This window comes from Macrobrachium rosenbergii, chromosome 5 (assembly GCF_040412425.1).
Source record: "Macrobrachium rosenbergii isolate ZJJX-2024 chromosome 5, ASM4041242v1, whole genome shotgun sequence".
In the NCBI taxonomy this organism is placed as follows: Eukaryota; Metazoa; Arthropoda; class Malacostraca; order Decapoda; family Palaemonidae; genus Macrobrachium; species Macrobrachium rosenbergii.
The window spans coordinates 10,055,918-10,067,823 of record NC_089745.1 but is presented as its reverse complement, the minus strand read 5'-3'; the positions used below and the strand labels follow the sequence as shown (position 1 = coordinate 10,067,823).

Here is an 11,906-nt window from a genome sequence, read left to right as displayed (position 1 = left end):
ATCTTGTGAAGTTGAAGATTGTTCCTACAGGAATAAAATCCATGTCCTTTTATGCAGGGAGTATTCCTCAGTGTAAGTTAGAATCAGTTATTGAAATTTACCCCTCTAAAGGTCAGTGGCAGTGTTTGCTCACCTTTGGGTCAGATGTCTGCCATAGGTAGGGTTGACGGTAGGGTTCTTGGGTGTGCATATGGCCTCGAGTCTTCATGCTCATTCCTAGACCAGAGGACTGCCGTAGACTATTTCTTCACTTCTGTACTGCAGCAGAGGTATGTGAAATCAAGTTGCCACCACCCTTGTTAGGTTTTGTGTGTATGGACAGTGAGTTCACCCAAGACAAGTCACCACTTTATGATACCCTGGGTATCATGACAAGAGTTCATGCATGTGATTGTGCAGCCCGTGGATTGCTTGAGATTCATCCAGAGCCTCCAGTGTGCGCATGATAGTGCGTGTTTGCTCTCTCATAGACTTCAGGTGATCATGGGAATTGTATAGGAAGGATAAAGGATGACTGTGGTTCAGAATGTGTTATGTTCATCAGTTATACTCAGTCTGTAGTTTGGCATTTGGTGCCTTCAGTGCAAATGATACACATGATCCCGTGAGCACTCACCAGGGCAGGCTAGCAGGTCTTCCTCTTCTTTGGTAGGAGATCCAATTTATTTCTTAAGGGACCAGATAGAACCAGAGGGTCTTAGCCTTCAGAACCCTAGTGAGCTGAATTAGAACAACACTATTAAGAGGTCAGTGAGCCCATTCATGACTGCAGTGATCTTGGGAAGGCAACCATGCACAATCTGATCTTGTAAATATAGTTCACTTGGTTGCACTCCGGAGAGAAGTCCACAGTTTTCAGACTGTTGTTTCAGTTCATTTGTGGTGTTTTGAAGAATGCACAGTCTGATCTCCTGATCAAGTTCCCCGCTGTCCAGCAGCTCCTGAAAGTTCATCCCTCCACGATTGACATGCCAAAGGAAGATGTATGACACTGAAAATTTCCCTGCTGCCAAGGACCCATGTTGCAGAATCAAATGACTTCCCCACCTGGAGAGATTTCAGCAAGATGCTCCAGTGTCAAATGACTTCCCCCTGGAAAGATTTCAACAAGGTTTGCCCTTGTCCATGGGATTAGGAGTCATGGAGTTAGCCACTATGCAGTCTCCTTCAAATCTTTCATGGCTTGAAAGAGAACTAAAGCCAACCCATGAGGGACAGCCACACCAACTGTGTTTGGTGCTGGGAAGGGTCTCCCTTCTTTGAAATAGATAAAAGGAACTCTGGCTTATTTTTCGTCAACTGCCAAACTCCATTTAACTAACCATTTACCAAGTTAAAATGACCAATGTAAACTTGCACTAAGGAATACTCCTTCATGAAAGGACCTGGTATGTATTCCTAAAAAAATACAAATGTATTTTAATATTGAGTATTCAGTGCATTAAAATTCTCCAAATAATTCGGCATTACATAAATTATGGATCAAGAAATACCTGCCATGTGTTTGCCATACTTTTTTATTCACTAAAAATAAATGCACAAAAAATAACAAATAATCTTTCATAAATTCATAAACTCAGCTTACTCCTAACAATATAATGAACCTGGAGAAAATGTAAATTAGAAATTGCAACACTGAGAAAAATTATTTTGTTATTCTTACAAGCCTGTCATCACTGATGTACCACTTGGCATTTAAGTGAATACCCTAATGAATAACCACATATGCATAATAATAACTCTTGCATACAAGAATCTTCAACATCAACTTTTTAGCTGTTTATAACCATTACACCAAAACTACATTGCACAATCAATCAAAATCTTTATTATTAAAACTTTTAAACTTTAATACTGTACAGTATAGTCAACATCTGAATTCTGAAAAACTGAGCTAAAGTTTGTGATTCTAAAAGCTATTCATGTGCCTGTACTTGAATCACATAAACAACCCACCAATGAAGTTTTGATAATTTAGCATACTAATAAAAGCAACAGCTGCATTACCCTTTACTTATCACATAACCACAAGGTTAAAGCTTCTGGAACTATTTGGCAATTCGATTCTGATAGAAAAATAGTAACACTGGCAATATAACAATTATTGTGTCTTTGTCACTAAAGTCTATCTTCACAATTGGAAATACATTTTTGGACTTAAACTGTATACACCTTGGTATGCATATACATATTAAACCTTCCTGACAGCTTAGCAGACAAATTTTCCTCTAATGTTTGCTTGCTTTTCCACAAATTCATGCTGTAAAAAATAGGGCAAATGTGTTTACTTGCACAAAGATTATCAATCTAAGGTTGTCTGGTAAACTATCCAGAAATGTATTACAAATCCTAAATTTATTCTACGTCATATTAAGAACATCTTTCGTGCCAAGGAAAACAATATTTTGTCAAACCAGGTATTATCATGGTAAAACATATTTTGCTTTGCAGACTAGTATGCATGGATCAAAATTTGGTTGTATACTAAAAATTATATGTAAGCTCTGCATCAGCCAATGCTCTGTACCAATTCCAAGTTTTACGAGTACAAAAAAATCATACTGTCACCTCAGTGGGACCTTACATGAACACGTCTCTACAGTAAAATGAAGTGGGAACATTCTATTTATTGTAAACTATTCCAGATTGTTACTATCTGTCCTTAATATTTTGTCCTTGTTAATATTAATTTTGTCTAAACTTGGTCATACCTATACTATAAAGCTTAAAGAGGTGACCACGCTAGCAAAACTAGCGTAGTGGAAATTGCTACCTTGGCACATACTCTTTCTATGCAAGGCTAGAAATGACCTCTAACAACATCAGAATAATAAACCTAAAACAGTCTAGGTTGTCTTAGTTGATCTATGTGGTGGGTTTAGAAGACTTCACACATTGACTAAAAACAATTATTCCTACTGAATTGGATAAATATTTACTTTCCATTTAATACCTGAAAAAAGTTCATGACATGAAACTTGAATGAATTGAAACAGTGGTTCAAAACTTACCCGAATCTCATGATGTAGCCTAGTCGTTATTGCATGCATACTGGCCACTGTATCGAGTTAAAGATTTACCAGAAGGATTCCAGCCTTCACACAGATTACCCAGTCGACTCCATTTTCTGAACAGGTGATTTATGTTCCTTGTTTATAACAAACTTATCTGAGATCATCAACATAACCAGTACAACAAAGTTATAACATAACAGCAAAGGTCTAATCAACAATGAACCATTAACATAGCACAAATTTTATGAATAAATAATTTTGTCACCTGCTACCCATTTAGATTTCATAATTTCTGAATTTCTTCATAACATCAGAGGAATCTCGTTCCCAGCCTTCTGAAGGTCGAGATATTTTAAAATCTGCTCGGCCATGCAAGATGCCCTGCTCAGAAGCTCTTCGGTGTCCTGGTGGTTTACTACCACCACCTTGGGAACTACCAGAATCCAGCATCCGATCTTTGGTGTTGGGGGTTGCCCAGTGAAGATTCTAAAAATAAGAGTACAGTACTTTAGATAGGTTACTGCATACACAATGCATTTTGGTTGCAGCATACATAATGAATTTTAGACAGATTACTGTATACATACTAAAAAAACCCTGCAAGATTGCCATCCAATCTTAATAGTAGGTTAAGTAGTTAAAGTAAACTGTAGGAAGTGAGTTGATACACTGGAAATAAATATCATTTAGCTACTCAGTGCTGCTCTCTGGCCAATCTCTATTTTCACGACTGATGGATCACAAACTGTGGCATCGACCAGCCATTGGTAAAATTGCAGGGAAGAATTCATATTTAAGTATTTATAAAAAAATAGAGTACAACTTCCACTGAAAATACTACATGTTATGTACATTAAAAATTTATTTGAATAATAATGTGCCAAAAAACATAACTTTAAGGCAAGATCTATAATTTTATTTATGCATGTCATTTACTTCATAATGCTTGGTCAAGAAATGGAGCTACTCTCAAAAGAGCAGCAACTTTGTGGTCTTTTCAAGTATTTCATCACTGTGAATCGTTTGTTCTTTTGTGCTGTTTTGCTATCTCATGTATTATAATGACCTCTAAGAAGATAACGGCTGTCGCGTGGACTCCATCATAACCCATGACCTTGCTACTATCATGCCTGTTGGTCTTCAACCAACCCCTGACAAGTTTTGAATACCCTCCTATGTACAATTTCCTAGGTGTCACTTCAAAAACTGTGGTTTCATCATGTGTAACATAAATTTACACTTTATTTAAAAAAGTACTGTATTAGTGTGTCCCAAGAAGTGAGTAATCATCTTGATTTACAGCATAAAGTGTTACTGTGTATCAGCATACCTGAACCATTCAATGTAGCTTATGCCATTTAATACCAATCCAGCTACCTGCTGAACTGCAGGAGCCTCAATCATCATTCTCAAGCATTAAGAGATCATGGAACATGTACAAGCCTGGTTTATTTTGTGGAAGCACTGTAAAGTCAACTGGAAGAGCTTAAAAGTATTAACACAAAAATATAAAAGATGCTTTCTTCTTTTAAAAGCAAATAAAACATCTAATTATTCTGGTAATAAACTCTTTAACTCTTTCAAACTAAAACCATAACGTAACTGGCTTAACATATTCAGACAAACCAGATTAAACTAATTAACCTTAACTAACTATTAATTTATCTAATAAGCTAATATATTGTACACCTGTAACTTCCAACCTTAAAATTTGTGCAAATAGCTTAGTAATGTACAGCAGGCTGTTCTTTACTTTCAAAATAACTATTCTATAGTTCAGTGCTTATATTTCTTGACTAGTAAAAACTGAACCCTTTTTTCTGCACTTAAATCAGTGTAATACATGTATATATTAACTTGATAGCATCATAAAACTGGTTTGAAACCCATCAATAAACTATCTGAATTTTATTTATAAACTGGGACTAAAACATCGCATCAACGTGAGATGTCAAGCCATCTTGTTGGTTGTAAAATCTGTATAGTAATTTCAATGTAGACTACTACTACTACTATTCCTATTATGCCCCAACATGAGAAAGTAAACAGTAATAAGTAGCAATGAGTGGCAAAATTTCACAGAGGTCCTTTACATCACATAGCAGTGGATATAATGATGAAAAAGTATCAATAAAAAAAATTTAAGGCAAACCAGATAAACAGTTGGAATTTAATAAAAGACTAGAAGAGGCAAATAAAAAATGGGCAGGCTGAACAGGATCAGAGAGGACACACTGAAATTCCATGTGAAAATAATTACGTATATAGCTAGTATTATTGCAGTGAAACCAGGATACCTAAGGGATTTTGATGATTAAAGAATGAAGAGAATATTTAGGGTTTTGGCAGGTTACAGTGAGATATAATCCACATAGGATATTAAGGAAGTTCTCTATGTAGACATAATAACTAGATGGAAATTGCTTGGACACCTCAGGAAAAGTACAAGTAGTAAGGATCAGCTGGGATGCTATTCACCACAAGAATTGGAAGACCCAGATTGCTTGGATGAGAATTATGAGTTGGAAGGTATATGAGTGGAGATTTGTGAAAGGGCAGGAAGGAGACACGTAGAAGACTTTTACAAAGGCCCTTAGCTTTGGACATTACTGAATATGAAGATTATGACAATGGGAGATTAGCAGAATAGACGACATACACTAAATAGTTCATGTACTACCACAAACTCATAGTATTTGGCTTTAAAATAAAATGAATAACCTACAATACAACAGATATGAACCACCAGATAAGGCAGAGATGTACCATATAATACTGTACACTTACTGTAGTCATGTGCTGTTTCATGCCACACCATGTCTCGTAACTAACCAAAATTCCACTGTTCAACCACCTGTCATATTTGGCACGCTTTTCTGGATCAGTCAGCGTATCCTTAGCAACCTGACAATAAAAAGGCATCTGGTAATTTAATAAATCTTGACAATTAACCACATGGGAAAAACCTGTAATTTAACAGATAAAAAAAAAAACTTAAAGAAGGGAACTTCTAACACTATTGTATATACAAGTTCAAGATTCAGTATCCTGCCAAGTTCATCAGCTAAAAATGAGTGATGAACAGTTTTGAAAAGAAATCCAATTACAAACTGTTAACCAAGCATCAGCAAAGAATTCTGGTAATCATGAAACATCAAATCAAATTCTGCTTGTCACTGTTTTAAGCCCAGCAATTAGACCTAGAGCTTTTGATCACTGATTTTAGCTTTTATTCTTATAGTTTTTATTTACAACTAAATACTTTAACATACAATTAAATTTAAAACAATCTTCTTCCTACAGTCTGGATACAGTTCCGTAATACAAGCATCTGCCCAAGTTTACATAAACTAGACACATGCATCAAAGATATGGGTTGTATTATCAGAGATATGGCAAAGTGTAAAAGTCTCACTGGGCACAATTAATCAGCCTCCCCTGAAGCAACAGCAACATAGGGACTACCACACTGGACACTAGGTTACAGATTTGGATTTTTAACGATATCGTTGTTAAAAACCTGTTCATGAAAAATGCTTTTGCTTGATAACTGTGAGATATTAGGAATCTTGAAAACGGGAAACACTGCAGAAAAATTAACCTAATACAGCACAAGCTCACTCAACATCATCATCAGAGTAGTGTAGGGGAACAGGAAAAATCGATAATGGCACACAAAGAAATTTACTGTGGCCCTACAGGTCCTTAAGTTATGGAGCATGCCTCCCATGCTACAAAGAAAGTTCCCACAACAACAATCTACTTGAAATCATGGTGAGCAATATTACACTACCTATGGTTTTTCTACTCTCATGGGGAAGGCTAATTTTAGGAAAATGGCTTCAAAGTAGCTACTGTGCATCTTAAAGGAAATGTTCCTGAGTCATGGACAATGAAGTCTACCATATCCCCTGTAGGTACAAGTTCTAAAGTACCACTGGTCACATACACTGCCAAGTTATTGGTGGTTTCACCGCCAACCTCAATTACAGACTAATAAGGAATTCTCAACTCAGAAGCTAAGAACCAGCATCCCCTCCTAGATCTTGAGAAGAAATCCCTTTTTAAGTAATTTACCCCACTACAGTAATTCCTTCTGCAATTGCCAATTCCTTGCACAAAAGCCTTGTTGAAATTGGGCATGTTCATTTCAGTACAGGATCAATAAAGCTTTTCGAGGATTTTGCAGACCCTCTTGAATGTGCCCAGTCCTGTTTGTTAATGGTTACATTAACTCTACAAGCCAGGAAACCAAAAACTAGGAAAATATATAGCCTAGGAGCTTAAGCATCAGGTGAAATCTGACAGGTGTCAGGGCCAAAGTCTATATGAATATGTCCAGTTTTCATACAGGCTGATTCTAACCAAAATCTCTAATAATTTTATGTCATGAATTAGTATTAGTTTAATCTGCCTAAACAGTAACAGAAGTATAAGCTCTGGGGAAGGTCAAATGTCAAGATATCAAAATATGGCAGTTCGATAAACCTGCACTGTATGTATATTTTTCCTGTTATGTACTGTACTGCCTTTACTCACCTTCCTTCACTCTCCTCCTCTACAGATTTACTCTGTACTTAACAGCACAATGATAAATTACTAAACGTTCCAAATATTTCTTCTCTATTATTTCTTTGTTTTCTGCAACTTTAATCAGTTTCTCCCTCTCACCTTGTTTCTTACACCTAAACTATCACAAAATGGCCCTGTTTGACATTGGCATTAATTATCCTATGCTCGCACGAGAAAATCCTTTACTTATTCGTACACCATAAACAAGGCATACACCAAACAATGAATATGAAGAACAAAATGAACAGCAAAATTTCTACTTCCCATTTAGCCAATATTCATAAGTAATAGCCTATAAACTTTCATGCACTGACTCAAGATTTCCCAGAAATGAACTTACAGTACATGCACTGACTCAAGATTTCCCAGAAATGACAAGTTTGGTCAAGCCTCTTTGCAAGTTCCAAGTTACAAGAGCATATGCTCTTCAAAAGCCCAGTGCTCAGGGAGTTCTGAAAAATATTTAAGTTCTTGGAACAGTGAACTTAAGGTTTAAGGTGGCCCTGGAATTTGTAACTGCCTAAATACAACTTTTTTTCTTTTGTAAAATTAATTTCTTTTAATACAAATCCATCTGTTTACAAAAGCCTATCATCCGAACAATCAGCACCTAAAAGGAGACGCCAGATAATGAAGCACAATTTCCCATCAACCACACCTAGAATAGGTGCTTAAATTACCGAGCTTAAACTCCAAGTGGCAACTGATAACTGTCGTTCCTAAGTCGTTCCTGGGTCAGCACTCTCAAAGAGTAGAAGCTGATCACCAACCTTCACATATGTATCACTTTGGTGAGCTATAGGAGAATGATCTTTAGATAAGGAGGAACGAGCCAAAAATATTAGACAGTATCAAACCTAGTGAATTTTTTTTTGGCCTTCCAAAAACTGAAACGCCACAAACCATAAAAAAAGAGGAATGAAGCTTTAACTATGCGGTTAGTCTGAGCGCAGCAAGACACCTTAATTAGATCACCGATGAAAAGTGCTGGCTTACAGTATGACAGGTGAGTGGATTCCCCTCCTCCCCTCCATTTATCTACCAACCTCCAAATTATAACATTATTAGTTTCAATGACCATTTTTAATTTGTGCCAGTTCAAATTAAAACAAGTGAAGTAAATGGATGTTATACAACTAATGCCCCCATGATACTTGCACAATTTTTCTGATGAAGGTTAGATTCCTCGAAATTTTCAAAGGCAACACTAAGCACTTGGTAAGAAAGGACCTGGTACCCTATGTCATGTTACATGGAAGGAGGGACCAGAAGGGGGATACAAATCCCACCCTCATCCCCCAGGGCCAGTGCCCTATTTTTAGGCTAAATTACATTCATTTTTAACTTGCTATGCCCTAGTTTAGGTCAGGTGAGGGGAGGGAAGCACTTTAATTTAGTGTGCCCTACGTTAGGTTAGGTAGGGGTGTCGGGAGGACCTTACACCTTGGGTTAGGTTACTAATATACCTCAGTATTTCACTCGTGTTCCTCCCCCCAAAATCCATGGTTTCCCACTGTGGTCTCTCAACTGTAGTATATGTGGGGGGAGGTGGGACCAGTATCTATAAAACTACTACTTTGTTACCAAAATGACCATCAATAACGTTCAACAAACACACTACAATATTGAAAAAATAGAATTACCTTGATAATGAGCAGTTATCCTCATGAAAAAAAAATATATATATAATGGTAATATGGGGTGATAACGTTAAACACGCCTTACATGGCCACAGTAGGTTGCCAGAAAGAAGGGAACATATCTCGACCTAAAATGCTAAAGGACAGTAGAATCTTCCCTTACACCAAGTTTTAAAAACTGTGGTAATCTAGGAAGCTTTGCACTTACCCTATTTGCAGCGTGCCTATAACTCTTCACTGTCATTTTGTCAACATGACAACATGCAAAGATTAAGCCCAATCCTTGCTTCACAGGTTTGATAAACCTCTATGGTCAATTAGTGACTCCATTTTGGACAAGGGTTTGTTATATTCAGTACTTTAATTATGAGTCAGTGATAAGGCTATGTTGTTAATTTGAGATTCAGCTGGTTAATTTTCCGTAATTAAAGTTGACAAGCACACACTAAGAACTTGGCCTAGACTTAGGAACGACAGTTATCAGTTGCCACTTGGAGTTTAAGCTCGGTAATTTAAGCACTGTCTTCAATGACCTCTTAAAAACAACAAACAACAACAACAATAATAATAATAATAATAATAATAATAATAATAATAATAATAATAATAAGGTAGATCTAGAACGTCCACTAAGACTTTCACAAAACAAACTCGAAATCTTCAGAATCATCTGACCTACCGGCAAGAGTACCCGACAGTCGACCAAGTCGCAAGGATTAAATACTCGGGTTAGTTAAAGAAAAAAAAAGGGGCGGCAATTTTGAAATTTTGGACATTTTCAACATTTTTTTTATCAGATTAAAACGACGGTTATTACCATGACGCAAAAAGAACTATGAATGCCACAATAACACCATTACAGAGGAATGCACTAGTTTTCAAGTTCTTAATGGAACTCCGATTCGTCTAAGAGAATTTCGCACAAAGTCAGAAACAGATGGATGCTTAATGAAATTGTGACAGTTACAAAATGTGAGAAATATAAGATCATGGCAAAAACGAAGAAATAAATAATTCAGCCCATGAGAAATTGGATAAAAAAAATCGCAAAATTATGATACAAAATTGTCCCAGAAAGTTAAGGGGGCGGCTCAATACTGTCAAAGCTGAAAATGACTTCGAAAGTCTACATCACAAAATTCTCACCTGAGAGAAGAACTGTGAACGAACGACTCTAGGAATACGCGATGACGTGCAATATGCAACCAGCAAGTGTTGCAATGTTTATAACAGATGCATGTATTTCAATGCTTCAAATGCCAGAATTTTGGAAAAGAGCAAGACAAATGTAATGGAGAATTGGTTTGTGCATGCGTGGAAAATATAAAAGGTTAGAAATTGTAACTCAGATTAGGCAGAGTAGCCTACACTTTGTCAAGGTCCAAACATAACGAGACAAAGGTCGTGCTCTCTACTTTTGAAGTAAAAATAAAAAGCACAACTGACGATGGAGAACAATTATAAAAAAAAAAAATGCTGTTTCAAACATTGAGAACAAAACTACAGAACCAACGTGAGTAATACCAAAGAATCTAATTACGCTACATTCAGATTGAAGTTATTTAAGAGAACTATGAAACGAAACTAACAAGTACGGGGTCTACCAAATGAATTGAATATAGAGTTTAGGCCAAAGGCCAAGCACTGGGACCTATGAGGTCATTCAGCGTTGGAAAGGGAAATGAGAATAGGTAGGTCTGAAAGGTGTAACAGGAGGAAAACCTCGCAGTTGCACTATGAAATGGTGGATAGCAAGATGGAAGAAAGATAACATGAATGGAGGTACAGTATGTTATTCAATCATTCAAGCCATTAAAAGTATTCTGCATTATAACATTAGAGCTTCATTGAACCTTTTCTGCTGGTTGAAAGAATGGTTATTCTATGGACAAACAACAGCATGCTATAGTCAGAACATAAAGTAAATTTGCAATCACTGAAAAGTATCGTGCAAGAGACCATTAGAGCCTTCCGTACTTCATCTTTAAAATGCAATAACCGCTACTTGAAGAACATCGGTTGCAACGCCCACAAACAACCCTAGACCATTCTTCTTCTTCCTCTTCCTCTTCTTCTTCTTCCTTTCTAGGATTTGCTCAGCGCGACCATTCTCTGCTTTCGTCAGCTTTCATATTTACTCATTCTATTCATTACATCGATTTTACGTTGATTACTCTTCGACAATACCGCCCAGTTAAAGACAGGCAAAAAAGCACAACACAAATAACCTACCAGACATTTATTGCATTTATTTTCCAATCTAAATAACAAGATTTTTTAGGATTATTTCTGGATATTCTTTAGAATGGGGAAACAGATTGGTCAGTAAAGTTGCATCGTATTTAATTTCATGTCGGAAAACAGATGTTACAAAAGATGTTCCGTTACAAAGACTATGTCCTTCACCCAATTATTATTATTCTGGAAACGTGATATTATTCAGTCTTGCGTGTTTCTGTTCAGTAGAACATTTTCGTCCAATAAAACTTTGATTTTAAATAAACAAAGTTTCTGTTCAATAAACCTTTTTTTTTTCTTAACTAAACAAAGTTTTTGATTTATAAAAAAATCTGTTTAATAAACACTGAAACAAAGATCTATTCGTTCTACTTGACAATATCCACCTCCATCTCTGCATCTGCCGAATGATCTGATTTTTTTAATGAAATTTTTAATATGC

The 11,906-nt window shown here is 36.4% G+C and overlaps 1 protein-coding gene across 1 annotated transcript in view; it reads right to left on the bottom strand.

The window, feature by feature from the left end:
- Window positions 1-1,501: 1,501 nt before the first annotated feature.
- Window positions 1,502-11,906, bottom strand: part of jdp (DnaJ domain-containing protein) — a 64,672-nt gene continuing 54,267 nt past the window's right edge. The window contains exons 3-4 of the mRNA XM_067103479.1: window positions 5,802-5,918; window positions 1,502-3,500 (exon numbers count right to left, since the gene is read on the bottom strand). Of these exons, the coding sequence (XP_066959580.1) occupies window positions 3,291-3,500; window positions 5,802-5,918 (327 nt within the window). The 3' untranslated portion in view covers window positions 1,502-3,290. The remainder of the gene's footprint in view (window positions 3,501-5,801; window positions 5,919-11,906) is intronic.